The sequence below is a fragment of the Aptenodytes forsteri genome, unplaced genomic scaffold, assembly GCF_000699145.1.
Source record: "Aptenodytes forsteri isolate BGI_AS27 unplaced genomic scaffold, ASM69914v1 Scaffold33, whole genome shotgun sequence".
NCBI lineage: Eukaryota > Metazoa > Chordata > Aves > Sphenisciformes > Spheniscidae > Aptenodytes > Aptenodytes forsteri.
In genome coordinates this window covers 2,073,500-2,097,722 of record NW_008795037.1, presented here as the reverse complement: position 1 = coordinate 2,097,722, position 24,223 = coordinate 2,073,500, and the positions used below count along the sequence as shown (strand labels likewise).

The following is a 24,223-nucleotide window of genomic DNA, read 5'->3' as shown; positions in this document are numbered from 1 at the left end:
CTGGCTAGGTCATTCTCCCTCCTCCTCCTCAGGTCTTTATTTCCTTCTAAATTCTTTAAAACACCTCTGTTCTCTTAGGTAGGACTAATTCTTACTTCATATGGCTGTGCCTATAACCTAAAATACTACCTTTTTTTTCCTATCAACTATCAGAAGCAGAACACTGCCATTTTCTGCTCTTACTTCTTGCTTTAACTCTTTCTTTTCAGGGACGGCTTCCATACTTGTTCTTTCACAGGGAGAGTTTTAAGTTCTTCAATAAGGTAGATGCTTTGAATTTCATCCCATGAGGAAAGGTCTTAGTTCCTTTGTAGAAGATAATGAAGAATCAGCATTTGTGATGATGGCAAATGGTACCTTCAACAGGTGTCTATGGCCTGCACATATGCTAATATTGGAGACCTTTATGGTATGCATCCCAGGAATAGATATATTGTTATTAGGAATAATTAATTATCTTACCCTTCATTGTAGGCACAAGACCTGAATTCTGATATCAGTTCACGTGGAAAGTATTGGTGTTTCACTCAGGTTTCTCAAGGCAATGAGTGCCCTTTGTGTCTGCCTAGCACAGGGGTTTTCAAAGAATTACGCTGTCTTTTAAGTGGTGATAAATCCCTGTATTTCAAGAATAGCGTTTACTTAACTTCATTGACTTCATAGCAAAGCTAAGAAAGTTGAACATGATCTCTCTTGTCATCATGTTAGCATGCTGCACACAGGTAAAATACCATTTTACTGGAGCAATCTTAAGTGCACAACGCATGTAGAGTAATCTGCAGATGTGCAGAGAAGAGCTGCTTCTCTCCAATTCTTGAGCACTTCTACATTCCTTTTTTAAACACCTTATTGATTTTTCTTTCTTAAACAGAAAAGCAGTTGAAGATTAGGACAAGGTACAGTCAGAAAGAAAATATAGGGAGATTAGATTTTACATAGTGGGTATATATTTGAGAGTAAATAAGAATAAGCAGAATGAAATCCAAGCAAATGGAAAAGATGACGATGACATACAAAATCCGAAACTTCTTTCAATGTTGGAAATCACTCCACCAGCAGTTATACTTCTTGAATTGAAGAGGTGAGCATGGAAGCCTAAAGGAATTTCAGAAAAAAAATTAAACGAAGATTTAACCCCAAAGTGAAAGAAAGGAAGAAAATAAATATTAGCTCTTGATGAATAAAAAATGAAAATATTTGAGAAGAAAAAAAGATACAGCAGGAGAAAAAGAACAATTCCTTTTTACTGTATGTATTTAAGTTTATGTATATATGCACATGGATATACCACCACAAAAGGAGTATGAATAGTTTGTTATATTTTGTTTGGGTTTTTTACTGTTGAATTTTTGCAGGTTTTGTTCTGAAAATCAGTTGGAGACAGCTAGATGAGGATCAAAAAGCACTCAGAATTGCTTGGCAGTTTTGGGGTTTGTTTTTTTTTTATCCATAAGAATGAAAGAAAGCACATAACCCTTGAAAATGCTGCTGTATTCTGTCTTCCTCACTTACATTTTAGTATGGCAAACAACCAGAAAGAAATATCTGTGAATTGATCACCTTTGTTTCCAGGACGTCTAACTAGGATCCAATCATGATGGTCAACAAAGATAGATTTCCAGATGGACAAAGTTTTTGCCTTGTGTACATGGCAACATCTGCATTGGAGGATTTGTTATTAGGAGATTTTAAGTCAAGTCAATGGTCTTCCATCAGGAACATCACTAAGAGGAATAAATAAAATGCACTTTAGTAGTAAAAGATTGCTCTAACATAAATTTGTGTTTGATTCTTACAGTTTTACATGAGCTATTCTGTTTGGATAGGACTAATAGTTTTTTTTTTAGATGAGCATCACAAGTGGAGGTACCATTCCAGTATCTGGCGCATGTATAGCTCAAGACCTTTTTTTATTCTATCACTGTCACATCAGAGGTAATGCTTTCATGTTTTTCTGAACATATTTCTGTGCGTAGGAGCTTCAGTTTTGAATACATTTTATTAATTCCTTTTAGCATGTCTTCTAGAGGAATGTGTATGTCTTGAGAAACGTGACTAGTTGTTTAGTACTGAGATTTCTCGTTGCCCCTTGTAATATTGGAAACAGTCATATTTCAAGCTGCTTTTTCCTCTTACACAGATTTATCCTTATTTTGTACCATAGTTATCATGAACCATGCTTGTTTAACATTGACAATGGCAAATGCGTAGACTTCAATTAAATTTCCATCTTGAATGGTGTTACTATTTTTAGCCCACCTAGGTTATTTGGACTGAAGAAGCAAAGGAGGTGGCATAGAAAGTTGGAAGAATGAACCCTATTGTGCTCCTTTACTCGGTTCCTTTTCTCCTGCACACTTTCTTGGACTCAATTCCTTCTCTTTGTTCTCCCCCGCACCCCTTCTCTTCCCTTGTAAATCCACTTGAATGGAGGAATATTTTCTTTGTAAAACAGGAAACCATTTCCAGATTTAAAGGAGGACAGTCTGGAAAACCCATGGGAACAATAGTTGCTTCAGAAAAGAAACCAGAACCCTCTGTTGTTATTATTACTATTCTGTGCCAAGATTAGAATTAAATATCTTGACTTAATGGGGATTGAGTTCTCAGCTGAAGGCCTGCTCATCTGGTCTCTTATGTCACCTAGATGCCGTCACCTAGACTCTGTTAGCTCCTCAGAGTCTGGGCATGTTTGTTGTCACCACTTGTGAAGACAAAACTTTAAAAAGAGATAACTGACCCATTAGTAATGTTCGTGAAGCCACGATATCCACAAAATGGTAGCAGAAGATTATATTTGGTACCACAAATAACACAACCTTGTATTAAAACTAGTGCTCCCCATTTACTGAGAGTGGAAGTCTGTTTTTGTGATATTCTGTTAAAGAGAATTATTAATGAGCCAAAAAATCAGCTCTTCCATCTCTTGCGTATACATTTGGGTGCTAATCTACCTATAGTTATTTTGTGGCCTGTATGAGGCCATTTATTAACTTCACTCCCTATCAAACAGGGTACCCTATCACAAGAGCCATCGCCTCAGTTAAGCTGCTGTTCTGCATGCATGTATCTCAGCTGAGGCTAAAGATAATACTCAGAGGAAGTCTGAAATCTGCCGTCTTCTCTGAGGGGTGGTCACGCCAAGCAGAGTGTTTTATAAGTTTGTGAAATGGTGTGGAGGAGTTCGCACTGGGTCTGTGGATAAACAAAGACATCCTGTCTCCAGATCTGTTAGTAAGTAGCTTTCAGAAGCACCAAAATCAATTAAAAAAAAGAATCATTTTTCTGTGTTTAATATAACTTTAAAGGTTTGAAATAGAGTTGAACTGAAATATTGTCCTTTTTAGCTAGTTACTTAGGGTACCCCCATAACAGAGAAGTGTTGAACAAGGCACAGAACTTAGTCAGCTTTGAAGTTTTAAAGAAGAGGAAGGTTTCAAATTTTAAATGTGACTACATGAATCATTCACTGCCCAATCCCGTTTTTCTCTTCCAAGGTTTTTTGTGTTTTGTTTTGTTTTGTTTTTAAAGTTAGGAGCCCTCAGGACGTGTATGCCAGTGTGTTTGAGAGGACACGTGTACGTATGTGTGCTGTGCTCATCTGCCGGAATAGATTCCCAAGAAAGAGTGCTGCAGAAATCCAGCTGCTTTTCCATTAACAGCCTTGATTTCTGAATGGACTCCAGGCGGATACTTTCTTGAGCTGCCTAGGGATAGCTAGCCAATCCAAACTATTTCCTTTTATATGGTTGGCTCTGCCCGGTTTCGGCCAATGGAGTATAGCCTTCTTCCTATTATCATGTTAATCACCCATTGTTATTTTAGCCTAGAAAGCCCTGCCTGTGTGCAAACGCATACTGTGTACAGAATTCATGGAATACGCATAATATCCATAGACTGGTGCATTTGTTATTATGGACATCCATAGACTGGTGCATTTGTTATTATGGTATTACAGCATATTCATTAACCTCCAGCAGGCTAACTTGTTGCCATTGATGACATGGGAAGTAGTTAAGAAGCTCTTGGCAGCACCTAATTTGTTCTTTCCTCAGCAGGTGCTCGAGGAAATTGGATCCCATGCGCAGAGGGGGTCAGAGCAACACCTCTGTTTAACTCAAAACTTCTGACTTATTACTGCTGTCCTAAAAATGGGTTTCTATACCTAGGTGTGGGGTGGAGGCTGTAAGAAAAAATAATGTGCATCTAAAATTGCACAAAAAACACCCGCAAAATATTTTGCTTCAAAAAAGTTAAGACGGTGTTGTTCACTGAATTGGGTTTCTCAGTGCTTGGGGTTCTCATCCATTCCTCGGCTAACTGAGCTTGTGGCCAGCGTGTGGAGATTTCACATACCTTCTGCTGCCATCCACTCTTGCCATAAGGATACGGACCGCATGCTCATGCCTAGTGGCAAGTGTTGCAGTAGGAGTTATTCTCCAGGAAGAAGTAGGCACAAAAGGCCCAATTTTTCTAAATTGCATGTCAAAAGATGTCTATTTAGATAGCATATTCCCATGCAGTAAATAAGCATGCACATTAGACCAAAGCACTGTACTCCTGCTTTGGGAAATAAGAGTTTTTGCAAGTGTACAAAAGCTTAGCATTTGTGTTTCATTTTTTTCCTAACTTGGATGTCTAACTTGTCAACATGCATTTTAATTTTTACAAATGATTTCTTGGATTTTTTCCTATCATGTTGCACAAGTGCACGCACCACTGTCAATCTGAGTGCAAACCCCATTTTCCCTATTTGAATAAATGGTTCATGTAATTGCCTCTTCACACTATCTCCTGAATTCTGCAGCTAAGCCTCCCTGGTAAGACTTTGAGACAGAGAAAATACACAACAGATTGTGCTAGGAAACAGTTCTTTGTGGTAATGCAGTTTTTCCAGGATTTCTGATGGGAGACCATTACAAAATGTATTCTTTCCTTTTGTCCTTCACTTCCCCAAGTTTTGCCTACTGTATTTTGAGTTTAACTAAAGATCGAATTTTTTGAGAAAGTTGATCTTTTTCTGAAAACAGATTACTTTTCAATGTCTCTTATTTCACTCTGCAGGAATTTTTACTGCAATGGGTTAAATGACACGAGCAATCTGATTATGGCTCAAGTACTTAATCAGATTTTCAAGTACTATCATTTGAAATTTTTTAAGTTGAATTTAAAAATTCTCCTAAAGCAGGTTGTTAATTAGAGATTGTATTTATGGTCCCAGAAAAGCCCAGCCCAACTTGGTGTCTTGTTGGGGATATATGAGCAGAAAAGTCCTCAGTGGAGGGAAGTTGGAGCACGTAACATGCTACATTCATGATCACACTTGCCTTATGCTACAGTGCAGTTTTCTCTAACCTCTTTTTGGTTATTAAACAGAAAAAGACCTATCAATGCATCAAGTGCCAGATGACCTTTGAGAATGAGAGAGAGATACAAATCCATGTCGCTAACCATATGATTGGTAAGACATTCTTTAAACTAGGCCACTCATCGGCTGCTTGTTTTTTGCTACTCTTTGAAATTCACTATTCTAATAACTTGTTAATATTCATGCTGCAATTTATTTTTTTTATCTTTCAAGGAAAATGATTTTGATGTAATGATTCTTCACTTCAAAGCTTTTTAAATATGTGGTTATAAAAGTGTTACTGCTGAGCTTTTTTCCTTATCCTTTTGAGTCCTCATGTAGCATTTTCATTTATATTAAAATCAAACTTTTGACAGTATCTTCCATTTGATAGCAGAAATTTCTCTCTATCCATGTAAAAAGTACTTGCCAGTTGTCAACCACTTAGGAGCAATTATGTTTCAATTTTGTATGTCATGACATTGAATAGATTTAACTGCTAGCATTTTCCCAGCTAAGTGTGGTGAATTCCTGAGGAACATTGTCAAAACAAAACACTTACAGAGTTATTTCAGTGGGTTTTTTTCTTCTTTTCCCAACAATTCTGGACTTCAGAAAGTTCAACTTTTCAGACATACAAGTGTTTTGAAAATCAGTGCTTGCTGCCTTCTGCTACAGTCCTGTCACAAGAGTTTGTAGTAAAGTGTTATTGTAATCTGATGGGTTGTATTTCTGCTGCAGCTGTATGATTGCTTTTCTGATGAACGTAAAGAAATGTTTTTCCTGTCTGTACAGATGTTATAAATATATGTGTTGGCCCAAGAGGTCAGTTTATTTTGATGCATAGACCACAAAGGAGTTACTTACACATGCCACTGTAGGCATATGTTGGATGAGATCCTTCAAGGACCCTACAGCGCACTCTGCACGTCTCATATGTTCACATGCAGCATTTATCTCCCATAAGCATAATGGTTTTCCTTCAACAATTTTACATTTAGGAAACTATTCTCCCGTCGATGCATGTATGTAACTCCTATTACCTTTGAAGTGAATTATGCATAAATACCAGAGAGAGAGAAATATGGACTGACACAGTCTTCGTACCCCCACCCCCAAATGAAAAATATATATGTCAGTCACAATAATTTTCATCCAAGAGCCAGTCAGGAATCTGAAGTCAATGTCAAGCAGGTTAAGATGAAGATATCTAAAAATACTTGCTTTTGTAGCAGGTGTTAATGTAATCTCTTGTTTGCAAGCTTGAAGAGTGAGATCCTTGTTAATTGGACCATAGTGATTTCATGTAGGTCCCTCCTAGATTTTTTTTTTAAGAAGCCTGAAAGAAAGAAGTTCTTAGGCAAGCTTAGCACTTGTTTCAACTTAATTTGTGATCCAGCAGCTAATAAATGATTTTTAAATACAAAGGTCATAGAGTGCTGAGTTCAGGTTCTGCTTGATTTGAGAGGGGAAATCTTTTTCCTTTTGGAAAGATGTAATTTCTTCATTTTCCAGTAACTGATGTGTGAAGTTTATTTATGTATAGCCCCAAATTAGTGCTGTCTGGAATAATACACGATGATATATATGACATTACAAGGTTCACTATTAGTACTATTGGAAAACAACAGTGGTAGAAGGCATAGGAGGCTGAGAAAAGTGTGGTGCTGCTGTTTGTGAAAACTGTACTTACTGTTTCCTTGAAGCTGTACATAAGTTATTATACATTTTTGGAAGAACTCTATATAAATACAAAGGTGCATATGGACTAAGTTCTGTAGAACACCTAGAACATTGTAAATACCAGGACATGGTAAGAAAATGCATGATTATTCCATTGTGGTGTCATGTCTTTGTGTTGCTTTGCTGAGATACGGACTGAGAACGCTCACTAAGTTCAAGTCATCACTTTATTTTATGATGCAATTTAGGAAAAAGTGAAGTATAGAAACCTTTAATATGGAGCCAAGCTTCCTCCCACTCTGGGCATCTCAGTTCACAAGGCGCTTGGGCCCCCTCTCCTTCAGGACATATGACTGCTTCCAAAAAGGTGTTGCGAGTGAGTCTGCTGTTGGTATTTGTTCTTTACTGGGGAATACTGAAGGGGAAAGGAGAGACTAGATGTCACCGTTTCTCCAGCAATAAATGCTGTGCAGATTTTTGGTGTTAATTTGCATAGTGCTGAGTCAGTAATAGTAAGGAGAGTGATGGATTGCCTCTTGGGCTTGCTCCTGTGCCCTTTGTTCAAAGCCTGAGAGCCTTGATCCCTTACTCAGGCCATAGGAGAGATGGGCACGTGCCTCCTTACTGCTGGTTTATCGCTTATAAAATAAGGGGTGCAATAGTTTCCCTTCTCTGTGTTAGACCAAGTCTAGCCAGATGGGTAGCGAAAGAAAGAAGCTAATATAGCTGTTTCTGCAGCCCAGGTCTGTGTCACAGGGGTTATTAATGTCATCGTTGTCAATTTAAGATCTACAGATGAGGATTTGTTTGTGCTGGGGGTACACTGAGATCCCAGAGTGAACATACGGGTGTTTGGGGGTGTGTGGGGGGGCGAGCTTGCCCTCAGCCTGTGTCTCCTCAGGAGCTTAGGGTTGGACTCATCTCAATGAACTTGTATCTGTCTAAAATTAAGGTGTGTGGTTTAATATAGTCATTGAGATGCTGTCTGGGGAAAATGAATGATTGATACCAATCTAAGAGAAGAGTTTGAGTAGGATAAGCATTTCCAGGGAGAGATTTTTATCTCTCTTTTGAATTTGAAGTGAGCCAAGACAATGAAGTTAGCCTTGACATGTAATTTTTAGGTAAAAAAACCCCTTGGCTTTGGTAATCCAAGACCTCTCAGCAGCACTTTCTTCTCATACTTTGAGAAACACAGAATCAATAGTTGATATATCCTAAACACTTGCTTACAGTTTTATTCTGCTCAAGTGACTGTCAACAAAGGAATCCCTGCTCTGTAGCAGCAACACCTCTTAAGTATCAGTGTCCGTAATATGATTAAAGAATTAATTATTTCTTACATTGTAGTCTTAAAAAGTGCATCCAGTTAAGTTGGCTGTGCCTCCCTCTTCAACCTCTCGGCTCCTCAGTCTGGAGTTGGAGGCCCTGCTCATAATTCATGGAGGTAGGGGGTTTATTTTTTTCAAAGCAGTATGCAGGGAATTTCCAGTGCTACTCCCACACACGGCTTTGAAAAATTACCCTTCTGCACTCTAGCCCTTCATATCCTGTGCACAAACACAGAAGCACATTGGGTCCTGCGCAGGGTCCCTGGGGAAGGAGCAGGCTGGATACATCCCCAGAGGAGGTAAATGGTAGATGGTTTGTTTCATTTTACACTGGGGCCTGTAGGAGGGCTGTAAGCAGCAGAACAGACCTCCTCAGCTGTGGTTAGCGGGGGGGGGGGGGGGGGGGGGGGGGGGGGGGATGAGGGTGGGGTGGAATTTTTAGAGAGCAGAGGTCTTTGAAACATTGCACTGATTGGGACTCCTTTGATTCCATGCCCGCAATTTTTAGAGAGCAGAGGTCTTTGAAACATTGCACTGATTGGGACTCCTTTGAAGCATTTCCATGCCCACAGAAAGGGGATCCCCCTTTGAAACATTTACAGGCATTGGGGAGTCCACCTGGGACTATATCAAAAACTTTCAGTAGTTCTTGCTGCCTCTGTACTTGCTTACCTCCTGTTGCGCTGACCTGGCAATGTTTAAAGCTTCTCCCCCTTATCTCCCCACCTACCACTGCTTCTGATGTGCAGTCTCTATTAGATGCAGGGGAAGATGGGTGTACGCAGCCGTGGGCTCTACGGGGGGGCACTGAACAGCCATGACAGCAGCCAGAAGCACGGAAATCTGTCAGTGCAGCTTCTCCCTGGTGGCTGGGGGAGCCATGGAACTTCAATCTCCATCATGGGGCCACTGCTGAGTCCCCATGGCATGTGAGCGGTGGCTGCCCTGGGGAAAGGGCCCCGGCAGTCCCCCAGCCAGCACTGCCAAGGGAGCCCCCGCTCGAAGCCCTGTGTAGGGAACATCAGGGTTTGGCCCAGGGTTTTCCTATTGGGTTTTTACAGCTGTGCTGTTCCCACAGCCAGGCCAGGTGCCCTAATTAATATTTTTCAGGGTGCAGAAAATGCCACAGACTTGTTGCTCTCCAAGCAGGTCAGGTTGCCCAGTATCAAGGGAAAGCACATTCGGATCCATGCTGGGGCTCTCAGCTGGTTGGGTAAGAGAAATGGACATAGCAGTACTTCTCTCTGTCTCGGTTACATAGGGGATGTTTTCTATTTAATGTTCAAAAAAGATGAACAACTGTCCCCACCCTTCTTTCTCCCTTACTCTAAGAAAGTCTCCTGGCAAATGTGCATGGGAAACTCAACTGGGGCACAGTTAGTGCTGGAACAGGGAAAATAATGATTCCTGGTCATACTCGTAACACTGGGATTGCTGCAGGACCTTCCTGCCTCTGGCTCCAGAGGAGTGTAAGTGTTTGCGGGCTTGTGAGAGGCTGTCCGACTCCTCAGAGCTCAGCAGAGCCTTTCCCCGGTGTCGCTCCTGTCCTTACACGTGCAATTGCCAGCGCTCCTAGTCAAAATTCACATATGAATGCCGGTGAGCAGCAAGGGAGGGAGGGGGGCGCAGGCTGGATGTGTTGCGGTATATGCAATGTGAAGCATGAGGCCCTGTTCATGCTTTGAGAGCCACTGGGGACAAAAGGGAGTGCTGGAGGGAAAACTTCCAGAAGTCACACTGAAATTGTTCAGCGGTCTGGTTCTTGGACTGCTGTCTGGATAAATACCTCCTTGTTTGACGTGATGGGGACGACCAAGTTAAACACCATGTTTGGAAGAACAGGGAGAGTTTTCTGAGTACTGCCCTAAGCCGTGGCATATCATACATTGTATGTAGTGTAGGACTCCCAAGTGTCTGAATTACCTTTCCTGCCCGTGGAGATCATGTTTCAAGTTTGGAAACACTCTGCCAGAATTAAACACAAAGAGGAGGGATAACATCCATCCACAGTTGTGTTTCTTTCAGATGCATACAAGTATTCTAAACAAAAAATTACCAAATATAGGTTTGTTATTTTGTTAACATTTAAAAATAACATATTTAAAAATAACAAAATAAGTTTGTTGCTCTTAAGAGGTCAAACCGCAATAATAACTACAGAAATAATTTTCTAAAAAGCAGCAATTTAGAAAGCTGATTTTATGTTCAAAAGAATTAGCAGTTGATACCAAGCTCGATCACTGAGATGAAACCAGTACAGTGGTTTAGCATAAACCAATATATTCCCACTTATGTTTTCCTCTTCTGTTTAAAAATTGAAGCAGTTTTATCTTTTGATTTAGAAATTCATAGTTTTCATAAATTCAGATCTTAACAAAATTGCTAATTTATATATTATATAAATAAAAATTTGGACTCATTTTGGATGGTCTTGGACTCCTGCCTGTCACAGTAGATTCTAAGTGCACGTGTATGTGAAAAGGATGTAGGTAAGGATCATTTTGCCGAACTGACTTTTATACACGTGGAAATACTAGCCCTGGGCATCTCTGATTAGGATGTGAAGCATTTCTGATACTCAGACCTGATCTTGTGAAGTGCTTTTTTCCTCGTTCTCATTGATTTGGGAGTTGAGGACGGCTAACGCTTCTCAGAATCTCTCATAAAAAACATCCTTTATTTTATATAAAATAAATGTAATCAATATTGGAAGAAGGGCAGCTTTAATTCTTGTAAAATTCCCATTTTCCTGTGTATTTCGTTTAACACAGTACTTGAATTCTAATTGATTTAAAGTTTAAGGGTGCTATTTGGTAAATACATTCCCTTCCATTAAGATAACGTCATGACATTGTGTCCTGAGACAAAACTGTTTAATTCTTGAGGGAAACTCTTCAGACCTAAGCGCTAGTGTTAGTTAAAGCATATGCGTGGTAGCAATGATGATGACATTGCAAAGCACTATCTTGGTAATAGCTTTCAGGCATTAAGGCAAAGAAAAATGTGCCAGATTGTTTTTGAAGCATTAGATGCAAATTATCAACAGGAACATATTTCTGGACTCAACAGCTGAATGTGTGAATTAATTATGGACACATTAGGAACTCAAAAATATTTTTTTAACTTTGATGTTTGTAAAGCATATTCCAAGTAACTGCTCTTTTAATGCAGAAATGAAGGTACAACCCTCATATATTTGCCCAGTGCTTGCTTCAATATCCAATTCTATGTGGACTTGCCTTAATTAACTGTATGTACTAGACTTTCATTTTGCAGTGGCTGGCTATTGTGAAAAACTAATTCTAGGAAAAAAAAACTAAGTGTACTTATCTTAACAGATGAACAACATACATGATATTTCCACATGCACATGAGAGCCTTAATCCTGCCGCCTGCGAGTACCGTGGGCTGGCCGGAGTCCTGCCAGCACCGCTGCAGGAGACTTTGCCTGAGTGAAGCTTGCTGCTGGCTCGGGCTCTTGGGCAGAGGGATTTGCTTATGCCAGTAGGTCCTTGTGTTATTTTGTCCAACTCTAAGCCCTGGATTTCTATTTTTTGTGTTAATTATTTTTAGCATTAAGCATTTGTGCAAGTAGTTAAATAACATTGTAATGAGTATAGTGTATAAAAGGCTAGAAATGTTTCATTTTAAAAGCCACTCTTTTTAACACTGTAGTTACACTGAAAGCCAAATTGCCATTGCTAACAGACAGAAGCAGCTCCCTTTACTTTAGTATAAACAATATTGGCCCTTAATATAATCTGTCACTTAATTGGTTTCTTACTTTGAAACGGGTTTCATAACATTACATTTTTACTGTCTCTTCCTTTCTAAGGCTGGAAAATTCATTATCCAAAATCTTAATAATTTTATCCAGTTGTACTGTACAGATGTGGCCTCCTGCAATTGTTATCTGTGCGTATTTGTTCATACAAATTACTCCATTTCATGCGACTGTATTTTGGTTTGCTTGTTTATCTACCAGGAAAGAAATAACATTTCCCTTAATGTATGCATTCACATATTCCTTTTGCATTTTTCATTTCATTTACAACTTGGTAATAGTAGTTCAGTTTTCACTGACATTTTTATAGCTGCTATGACAACATTCCTGTTTTGCATGATACATGCATAATCGGCTATGATCACAGTTTTACATTGCTTTCAATATTTCTTAACTGTGTTAAGATTCCTTACAGCCTTCAAACTCAGTTTTCATATGCAGTTGTGATTATAGCTGTTTAAACATTTTCCTGGTAGTTTCATATTTATTCATAAAGGGAGCAGTTGATAAAACACCTTGTCGTGGTTTAACCTCAGCTGGCAACTGAGCACCACACAGCCTCTTGCTCACTCTTAATAGCAATAATAGTAATAGTAGTAATAGTAATAATAATAATAGTAGTAGTAGTAATAATAATAATAATAATAATATACATACATACATACATACATTGGGGCCTCCTGTATGGACCAGTATCTAAGCTATTAGGATGAAAATTAACTCTATCCCAGCTGAAACCAGGACACACGTTTTCTGCAATCAGTCTGAGTTTTAAGTGTGATGTTTCTTCAAAGTTATCATTAGCAAGCACCTCAATCTATTTCCAGCCTTTCAATATCATTTAGGCAGTGTGGCAAATAATGCTATTTTTCCGTAAACTTTGCCCTGTGTAGCAGTGATTTCTCTGAATGTGTAACTTGTTCTTCATTTTTATTAATGCTATTAACCGTGAAAACTGTTACACGTTTGTATTTAAGAGTCTGCAGAGATGCTTTCTGCCTGTTTCTCAGATATTTTATATGTGTGTGGCCATGTATCTCTAAGTTCACAAATTTCTTAGCCCCTCTGCTAATCTTAAATCTGGAAAAGAAAGCAAGTCCTCACCATGTGGGGTTTGGGTTGTCCCTGCAGATGGCAAAATTACTCTACTCCTTCCCAGTGGAGAGGTCAGCACTCCTCTGTGTTCTACTTTTGAGGAAAAAACACCAGAATATTTTTTGGGGGTGGAGGAGGGAGCAAACCCGCCAACATTTCTAGGTGTAGCCTTCAGACTTCATATAAATAATGTTTTCAGGAGGTTGTTCTTCTCTTCACGTGAACTGTGGGACTAATGTCTGTATCAGTTCTGTCCTAAAATCTAGGTGTTGATGATTTCTTTATGGAAGCTTATTAACAGATAACGGTTTTATCTGGAGAAGGTAGATGTTACCCCCATTTGTTCATTATTTGCCAAACGAATTTATTGGTTTGGAAACATCAGGTACCAGTACTACCTTTCTTGAGTGACAGAAAGCTTTGTGCCTTTTTGTGAAAGATAGTTGAAATATGAGAAGTGAATAAGGAGCAAAGGAATGAATATTTAGTGAAGCTGGAAAAACCCATACTGGGTTAGTTAGGAATTAGCTTAGGCAGAGTTATAAAATACTCTTTTTACCTCTGGGGAAACGTAGACAAGGTTCCAGGCTGGTTGCAGTCATAGGAAAATGGGAGAAGAAAGTATATAATATTAGTAAACTATAGTTAAATTCCTTTTCTACTAACAAAATCCTGGATTTCACTCTTTCTGAATATCTGGTTCAATATTCAGCACTTCTGAGCATTGGATCTAAAATGTTTATTTTTCTTCTTCTTTTTATTATGGAACAAGCCTCTGGTTTTGAATCAGTAAGGGTACTGGCGTACATATGCTGAACCCTAACTCTAGTTATCAGAGAAAAATGGTTTGTCTATATGTTAAAGGTTCAGATTTGTTCTTCCTGTTACTTGGTTGACTTCAAAGAGAGACAGTTGGCCTGTTGCCTTTAATTATAGTTCAAACTAAACGGCATCCTTAACCTTGGGGAAGATTTAATCTGGTCTCCTAGAACAAGAGGTTACCAACTGACGTGGCCCTTAAAAAAAAAATTTCTGTTTTGTCATAGCTGGCAAGCAAGTCAGATCAAACACAGCCCTCCCTGTATGCTCTGTCTGTTTGGGGTACTGGCACTTTTTTTTTTTCTTTTCATTTGTGGAGCAAAACTTTTCTACCCTGAGGTTCCTTACAAGTGATCCCCATGAAGAAAGCCCATGTAAATTTTTTAAATGCTTTTACCTTTTTTCAGTGTTTCAAGGCTCCCGGCACAGATGAAGCCTTTGCACGAATGGCCTCTGTCGTTTGCACCAGATGTGCTTGCTTGTATAGCAAGTTTTTGTCACAAACTCCTTTTCATTTAATTTATCAGTAACTTTTGACAGCTTTGGGCCTTTGTAAGAATCAGAAGGTTTTTAATTGAATATTTTGACTTGGCAGATTCATTGTGTGTCATTTTAAAAATTAAATTTCTTTAATTAAAAAATAAAAATCTTACCATTCTTGCTACAGCCAATAACCACTGTGTGATTGCACAGTAAGCTTGAGGAAGAAGACTACAGGTTGTCCCTGTCAGACTTCCCTGCAGTGTCAAACTTAAAAGAACTGGCAAATCATGATTTTATAAATGAAAAAACTTTTTTGTCCTGCCACAACTGAAAAAACCCAAAGAAACCATGTGTATGAATACCATTGTCTTCAGAAGACAGAGCTCCATAGCAGGCCAAAACACCTCACTGGTCATGGTGTTTTCCATGGTCATCTTTTTCACCAATATGCTCTCTCCTGCCTCTCCTCTGCTTTGTGTTTTGTGGTTTGTCCTGCTGGCACAAACCCAGGGACAGATGGGGTGAATGAGGTGCTGACCCCATGGGGAGGAGTTGAACCTTTTTACCTCCTGCTTCTGGTAGTAACAGGCCAAAACCAATTTGGTCTGGTGTTTCCTTCTTTTGTACCTTCTGAATTGGTGGAGACGAAGACTACAAAACATGGCATTGCAGGTAGGAAGTACACAGCACACTCCTGATGTGTATAAATCACTACTTCAGTCAGTCATAGCCTACTTGAGATTTAATCCTGCCTTCAGATGCACATCATCCATCGTCTGGTGGACAGTCAAGGGCCTTAAAAAATGACCAAGTCTTTTGAACATTGTGCGTGTAACTGTGAAGTGTTTAGATTTTATGATGACTGTATCTTATTCTGTATTCACAGGCAAGTTTTTTAGCGTGCTTCAGGCTAGGCAGATCCACTGGTTTTAGGTTTTGCTCCAGGTAGAGCTTGGGTGTTTCAAAGGATCAACATCAACTAGCACCACTGGTATGTCTTCCGCTGTTATGTTTTGCACGCATCAGCTATCACGTATTATTGGGGTATGGACAAATATTTCTTAAACCCCATGACTGTGAGTTATATCCAGGAACAAATATTGGCAACAAAAGTTAAATGATGAAACCTCATACAACGAACAGTAACTGATTCAAGCTGGGCCGGATACAGATAGCTAAAGTTGAAGGGAAGAAAGTATTCCAGTGACATTTTCTCCTTTTTTAACTTTCTAGTTAAAAATTTTCCCCTTTTCCCCTTTCTCTTTAAAAAAAAAAAGAAAAGAAAAAAAAAGGATAGAGCAACTTTTGACCTTTTGATTCAGTATTTATTCTTAAAATCTACAGTTTGGGGGGAAAAAAAGGAAAGCAAAACAACCCTCCCTACCCCTTTAAAATCTTGTAAAAATGTTAATAGCTGTGCCTCCACTTATAGAAGAACATAAATGGAGAGAATTTCCTTTGGAGGCTAATTCTAATGTGCCAGAAACTGAAATCAACAATGTCTGTGTTAAACCTGAATGAATATCTTTCAAGGGATGGGGAATTTAAATTATTAGATGTTGGTTGCTTGGTTAGTTTACTTTATATGGCATTTGAAAATCTAGGGGGAGAATGTTAGGTTTTTAATCTAAGCCCTTTTAGCTTACATATCCTTTGACTTAGTTCAACAAAGAAAAAAAAATAGTGAGAAAGCAATCTATAGCTTTTCTTTTTTTTTTTTTGTAATTACAATAATTCAAAAATAATGGCCTGAAATTTAACTCTGTAGTCCTTTTAAAATTTTCTTTTGTCTCTTAAAAAAAAAGGAAGCATATTGTACTACCCCATAGTTATACAGAAATCCAATACTACAAAAATACTTAAGGTATCGGGAAAGTTAAATATGTTATTAGAGCATTATTAAAAGGAAAGCTAGGTTCTTTTTGTGTTTTCACTGAAACTTGTAAGGATTTTTTTTGTAAGTGTGTTAACACTGTTAACATCCACTGTCAGGGCATCTAACGCCCAGGTACCCGTCGTACCCTTTGATTGTGGGAGATTTCCATGCATAAGTGTTCAACTTGGGTGCCAAAGACTCCACGTAGAGTTGATGTGGGGAAGACTCGCTATGTATTCTGTGAACAGGCTGTTTTGAAACAGAACTGTGCAGTTGCTTGTAAATGCTTCACTGCCAAGCAGCTCAAGATGGTGAAGGTTAGCAGTTCTGGAGTTCAGCGCAGACATTTCTTGTAAACTATTAACTACCGAGTGGTTTGTGTTTTGTGCACTAGTAGTCCCTGCAATCTAAACATTGGTCTGCAATTTTAAAGAAAATAGACATTTGTCATGCAGGCTAGGAGGCCAGATTTCAAGTAACACAAAGGTGTGGGTCTGTTAACTCTAGAACTATGACTTAATACTCTTATTATTAACACCTGAAAATACTGAGGTTTGTTTTTCCTTTCAGTGGAAATACTATTAGACCGTAAATGGACGAAGTGTAATTATACCTATCTTGCATCTTTATTCTTCTTTGAACATGACTTACTAGAAAAAGAACACTAGAGACCCAAAATACTTACATTAAATGGCCTAGTCAAAGAGTTTTCCCATATTCCTAAGGCTTAAACCGGGGAAGTGGCTGCCATTTGCAGGCTAGCAATACAGTAAAAGCACATCATTGCACACAACATTTTATTTGGACAGCTGTATAAAAATGGCAACACACTGTGAAATCCATTAACAGCAAAACATGTCAAATTCAGCAAAATGCATCTCATGTGGAACACTGAATAAGAAATTATAGTCTGAGTTTTACTAGTTGGTTATCAGAGTCTGTCTTGAATGAAGACAATTGAATTTTTTCCATGAGTCTGCCTGTAATAACAGTGACCGCTGTACAGTGGGTTTTGAAACTAGTGTGCACCTGTAAATTCTTGCCTCACAGACTTTTCCGCAAGGTTTTCACAAGTCTAATCTTAATATCCATGAGGAGCCTAAGGGGGCAGTTTTCACTCACACAAGTAGCTCTTACTGGCATGTCGGGTCCTGCTTGCACTCACTAGCATTACTCGATTCAGAAACATTTGTAAGGGTAAGTTTTAGGGGATGTAGGAGTAAGAGCTCAAACTGGGAATAGATGGATCCTTCCCCCCTTGTGTCCCTGCTGGTGCCAGCGAGGACTGCAGTCCTAACAACCAAGAGTAGGTCCTTTGACTCAGGTGGGATTTCTGTGGGTGGATTTTGCTGTGCGTGTGGTAAGACTTTTCAGGGTTAATCAAATAGCATTTAAAAATTCAAAAAAACTTCTTGCAAAGTATTTTGCATTTCCATTGTTCATACTGTTTAACTATGAGATGTTGCTCATCAAGATACGATGCCATTAAGTATTCTGGTAGAGAAAGAAAAAATGAGTTTACTGTTGCCTGGTAGAAAATGAAACAGCCACGTTAACTTTAGCTCTAATCATGAGATTAAAAGTCTAATGGGGAATAATATCATTTTCAGTCTTCAAAGCCAGCATCAATGACCTTTGGAGAGTTTTAACTTTAACAGCCTAAGGATTTCTCGTCTAGAAGATGCAAAAACCAGTCTTTTCCTTGATAAGGAAATGAAAAGTGGATGGATAAAGGCGAGCACAAGTAACCGTACGCTGGAGCAGGCTAAACGACTTTTAGTCATAGTCAGTACAACTCGTGAGAGGTTGTTTCCAGGCTTTATTGTCCAAGCCACCGGCTGCTCTGAAGGCAGAAAATAAATGCAAGGAAGAGCCATGGGGCTGGGGGACAGTGTGGGGGCAGCCCTGCTCCTCCGCCCAGCTGGCCCATGGCGGCGGTGGCTCTTGGCAGCGGGGCTGAGTGTGCACGCCGCTCACCCTGAGCAGGTTTGCTGTCGTTCAGGGCTTGTTTCCTGTGTAAGAGCGCTGGAATTTCTTGTTTCAGTTCCTGTTTGCCGTGTTTGCGAGCTCAGGCTGTTGCTCTTTTGCCAAGCTGGCAGCGCGCGGGGGTGACTTCCTGCGCAGGGGATGTAAAAGCGATTCTCTGATTCTTCCTCTGCAGCCATTGGGAGATAAAAGCCAGGACATCGGGGACTGCAAAGAGGGAGCCAAATTATATTTATAATATTAAAGTGAGTGCATTAGTGGTTTTTCCATTCTCCAGGGTTTTTCATAAGTAGAAAAACATGAATTAGCATTTTCCATTTCCATATATTGACTGGAAAAATAGCCTGCTCTCAATTAAGACCTATAGCTTTTGGGATGTATGCAACAATTTTATAAAATATTTACAGCAAAATTTGCATTTTACATGGTATTACAGTTTTTCTTGTGTTTAGTAGAAAGGACTTAGGCCTAAGAGAGGAAATCCACCCAGCATACCAAAAGGGAAATAAATCTAAAATTAGATTGTTAGTATTCACAACAAGGAATGTCCAGTGCTGACTGTTACCTTCAGTAATTATCGAAGGTCACTTTCCCCACCAGCTATTTGTTACAGCCGCTGTAAGGACTGTGCTCCCTATACAGAGCTATCGCTATCCCTTTAAAACTGCCTTTGGAAGCGATTGGAGCTTTGTGCTAGACAGATAAGTAGAACATTTTTTACCAAATGTAAATGCGCACTGTAAAGAACATAGCTATTTCCTGGATAATTTGCAGTTGTATATTTTATGTTAATTTCACCGAAAATATTGCACCCCTGCCAGGTTTAGTAGAGGCTCACTGTGATATGAATAATTTCTAGCGAATCATTTTTTTTCTTCATTTAAGATTTGGCACCTTTTTAAGATTTTAATAATAGCAACAAGGAGGAAGATTTAGAACAAGTGAAACATTAGAGCCAAAGAAATTCACATTGAGAGCTAATGTAAAATAGCAAGAATAATTACATGGAAAACAGTTTCCACAGATGTTTTTCCTTGTAATGTAATAACTATTTACTAAACTGTTTATTTTAGGGCCTTGGTTTACAATAAAATATTTATACATGCTCTGCTGTAATAAAAAAATATTGACAAAATACAATAGAGATTTTTAAAAGACAATTAGTATTTCCCTGTCTGGAAACTGAACACAAGAGAAGCAGCGCTAGCCCTTGCCACACTTGCTGAGAGGAGATCTGGGGTTATCAGCAGCACCCCTTTTGGGTTTGTCAGTGTTCGACTTGGCTAACAGGGAGGCTCCGGACTTATGGCAAACCAGAGAGTAACTTACTGAAGAACATGAAAGCTAACACTCTAAAGACTGTGGAAACATACTTTTCCACTTCATTTCAGTAAGAAAAACTTTATTCCATTCCTGACATATTATACAATAAAGTTATGTCTTGCCTAAGCAAAATGTGCCTGCTTTAGGAGCAGGTTTAAAGGTCAAGATGCCAGAATCCTGAATCTTGTTCTTAAAAACCAGTGTGGTACAGTGACTTCTCCGAAGTACAGCCTGTGGCGTGTTTAAAGCTATTGCTTTATCCTGACGGAGACATATCTGTCATACACCTAATTCATAAAGTTACTCATGTGCCCATAGAGTGTGTACGCTGTGTTACACAGGGGATAGCTGCACCTATGCAGATATAGCAGTGTCTCAGAGTACTGGAATAATAAATTCAGCAATATTGAAAGGGCTACAGATTCTACTTTCCACACATAATCTTAAAACGCCTATTCTTCCATTCATGAATATATAGAAGAAACTTTATTTTCAGGTGTCTATCGCCTTACTTTTTAAAATCTTGAACACAGCGTAGTATCCCATAAGGAACTTCGGTTCCTCTGCCTGCCAGTTTCATAATGAAGGATTTTATTTTTTTTCTTCAGAAGTTATTGTACATCTTTTACTTAACACCAGACTGCTGGCATACAGCAACTTTAAAAAGAGGCCTCCAGGACAAAAGAGAAGATATCTGTAATTTCATGGATACAGGCCCTGCTGTCTGTTTGCATTTGAGCACCACCAACATGTTAGAGGAACCTGAAGTCTGAGTAAAGACTGCATGGCTGGATCTGAACACCCAACGTTTGGGAAGCAGGAAGGTTTCAATATCTAGATCTGAATCCATATTTAGCAGTTCAGACTCTACTTTCAAGTAGACAATTCCCTTGAGTTTCCACGCTAGCAAGTTGTGAGCTTTATCATTGCAAAAGAAGCAGGGTAGCTGCCTTGTGAAATGATTTGAAAAATGAATTTAAAATATACCTACAAACCTCTTTTCTTGGTGAAACTAATAATGCTCACCTGTTTAAAAATCAGTGGTGTGACTGACTATGCAGATTTTTGTCGTGCTGGGTTATAACATGCACAAAAAAAGAACAGGGCAGAGCAGAAAACGGCAAGCATGAGAACTAAAACTGAACAAAAGAGGGAGCTAAGAAATCTAAAATGTTCAGTTTTAAGGCAGAATAATCATGGTTACCAGATGCCTTTTGTTGTAAACAGACTTTTTGCCACGGTTGACTCTTACATAGAGACCAATGCACGCTAGAGGTTTGTGAGCCTTGTACTGTGCCATGCGAAACCACCACATCCCTTTCCCATGGTTTGGCCTTATGAAACCTAGCCACAACAGCTTTTTGATAACTAAAAATTGGCCTTCCCTATGAAAGTCTGGATAATTTAATATCAAACTTACAATAAGAAAAATAGATGGTGTAATATGTGCAATATTTTCTGTAAATTAAACCAAAGTTGGGTTCTTGGCTTTTAGCCCTTTGCTACCTTCCTGCCTGTGAAATGTTGATGCATTGCAGAGTGCTGCCAGGTTATGCAATTATTTCAATGCAGCTCCTTTTGAGTCATCGGTAGGGTCCAAAGCTAGCATTAAGGAAAACAAAGGAATTTGTGCTTGGAAGTCAGCATTGCTCTGCACACACATTTTTTTTTTTTTCCAAGGACTATGTTATTGTGTAAGCTAATGATTTTGTTTTTAAGTTATATTCTCAGGGGCACGGACATCCAGAATAATCGAGGATGTACTTTTAATACTGATCCTGTGCAATGTTAGGTCTCTGGTGAAAAAATTGGACCGACTGCAGGGCTCGAGCCTTGGATTAACCCCTGCTTGGAAGAGCTGTTGATTTCCCGGTGCTGTAAATATTTGTAAATTGATACATGTTACCAATGTGTAAATTAGTTCAAATGAAAGTAAATTAGCCAGTTCCCTTCCCTCGTGCCTTCTAAAAGGCCACTTAGTGTTTATCATAGTAGAAGCCATTATCTTTATTAGTAATTTTGAAAACTAAGTACATCTGCCATGGTTCTGCCCTTCATTGGCTGAGCCCAGCTCACTTGTTTGGCCCTCCCTGGTTGCACCAGCTCCCGGCCTGGCAGTGAGTGGGGGCAGCCCCTCGCCGGGAAGGCTCAGCTCACAGTTCTCTGTCTCCAGCCCAAATCGGATGTCTCTGAAGTGGGAGTCCTGCATGGGTATGTAGAGCAGAAAGGTGGGATATAACGTCTACTGTGTGGGTCTGAGAGGAAAGGAGGGCATGTTTTGCAATTTTGAATTAGGTTTTTTTGGCTATGGAGAGGAGTTTAGAAATTTCCCACTTAAATTGGGCAATGTTATCAGTACTTCTGCATGGAAAAGTAGCATATTAAGAAAGGTAGATAAAAGAGCAGAGCAAGAAAGCACATGTAGAGGAAGATTGTGGAAGGAGTTCTTTTTCCTCTTTTGAAAATCCATGTGGTATGAGTTATAACGCAAACCTTTTCAAACATTCCCCAAAAACATTCACCTAGTATCCCTACCATACCACTGCATGTAATGAAACAACTAGCAGAGCGCATTATTTTAATAAAGCATTGGCTGTTAGTGTCTGTCGTACTTAATCAGGAAAGGAGTTCAGAGGAACAGATATTGCTGAAGAATCTGTCTCCAATTTTCCCCTGGAACTGCACTTCTAGGGTTTTTAAAGGTTTATGGATTTAACAGTGCAAATCTTCGTTTTAGCTTTTCATTTGCTGCTCAGGATTTTTATTAATTTTGCAGCGTTCATTTAAGTTGATCTAGCCCTTTATATCATTTCCAGCTTGAAATATTAGTTCAGAGATAAGCTTTATTATTAAATGCTTAATCTTGAATACTTGTCTTATTTGGTAAGAATTATCTCTGAGAAGTAGGCAAAGAGAAGTTGATTGCCGTGGTTTTAAAGCAGCTGTAACTGGAGTAGCCCAAGTACTGGTTTACAAAGGTTGGCATCCCTTCAGTTTGCCATCACAGCAGCTGGACTTCATTAAGTGCTGGTGTTAATTACTGGGAGAGCGTTGGTTCAGTATGCATGCAGCAACACTTGGGGTGACACACAAAATAGGAAAAGGGTCACCTTGAAACAGAAGCTTTAAAAAAAAAAAAAAAGCAGAGCTGCCACTAATTTTGTAACTGCATTTAGTTCAAATTTATGCTGCAAACAGTGAAATAAGCACTACCGTGCAGTCGTAAGGAATGTCTTAATTGCATCTGCTGTTGATGAGGCTAGGAAGGAATGTAGGTGCAGTGGTGGGCTAACTTGCCCCGTAATAAAGGAAGATGCTAATGTCGTATTTTCTATGTGTGTGGCGTGAAAAAGAGAGGGAAAATTCTTTCTGTATTCTCCAGAGTTTTCAAGCCGTATACAGTATGGTTTGAGGAGGAATTATTAATAATTTCTTACACTCTAACTAGGATTCTATGGAGAAAACCTGTTAAGGGCTTGTATCTAAGGAATGTTTAGGGGATGAATGTCGTGGAGAATAACATAAAACATGTGGCAGCATAAAACGAGCATTGCTTGGAAACGTTGTATCCTAAAGCTGATGACATTCAGACAAAGCGGGCCAAGCCCAGCCCTGGTGTAAGCAGCTAGTGGTGCACCCAGCCCAGTATCCCACCACCTGCTTAAGCGAAAGCTAATTTTCATCTTTGTCTTTCACCTGGCAATTGTCTGGATGCAGGAGCCAGGGGCCCGGGCTGGAAGGGATGTGTGCGAGGACGTTGGAGGAGAATTAGGTTATTACATTTCCTCCTTAATTCTTCATCAGGGCTGCTGCCTGTATTTTCTACAGAAAAATCAATGCATTCTGATTCTGTAATTTCCCATGGTGCCTCGCCGGGCGCGCGGCATGCCGTGGGAGGTGACATATCCGGTCATGGCAGCTTGAACTCTTTTTTCCAGTGAAAGAATTCATTGGAATTTCACAACCTTTGCATGCTTTTGTGAAAACACTCATTTGTGTTTGCGCCAACCTGCTAATGGCGGATGCCGGGGCTTGCGAATCCCACCTACATTCGGTGCTCGTTATGGCATGGAATGTGCCGTTAATAATGCATCTGTGAAACTCAGCTGTGAGGGAGCCAAGTAATTATCCCACCGTAGCGTTCCCTGCTTCAGTGTCATCGCAACTGGGGCTTCATTAAAAGTCCTAACAGTAGAGATGTTGTGTGGTGCAGCCTGTATATATATTTTTTCATTTAAATTATCAGCAATGCCATGGCTCAGAGGTAATTTGACTTTTTGAAACCGTGGAGCCCCTGTGAATTTCCTTCCTCCTCTCCCTCTCGCTGCCGCACCAGCTGATCAGCCCCAGAAGAACAAAAGGTTTATCTGAAGCTATGAAGCATATATTCACCAGCTTCTGGCATCTAGATAAAAAAAAAAAAAAAAAAATCAAAGTACTCCATTGAACATGTTAATACTGAGCAAAATGCACACAGCCAGACACTAAACCTTTAC

At 39.4% G+C, this 24,223-nt stretch overlaps 1 protein-coding gene across 1 annotated transcript in view; it reads left to right on the top strand.

Moving 5' to 3' along the window:
- ZNF423 (zinc finger protein 423) overlaps positions 1 to 24,223 on the top strand; it is a 195,845-nt gene that overhangs the window by 98,467 nt on the left and 73,155 nt on the right. The window contains exon 4 of the mRNA XM_009276708.2: positions 5,377 to 5,461. Coding sequence (XP_009274983.1) covers positions 5,377 to 5,461 — 85 coding nt within the window. The remainder of the gene's footprint in view (positions 1 to 5,376; positions 5,462 to 24,223) is intronic.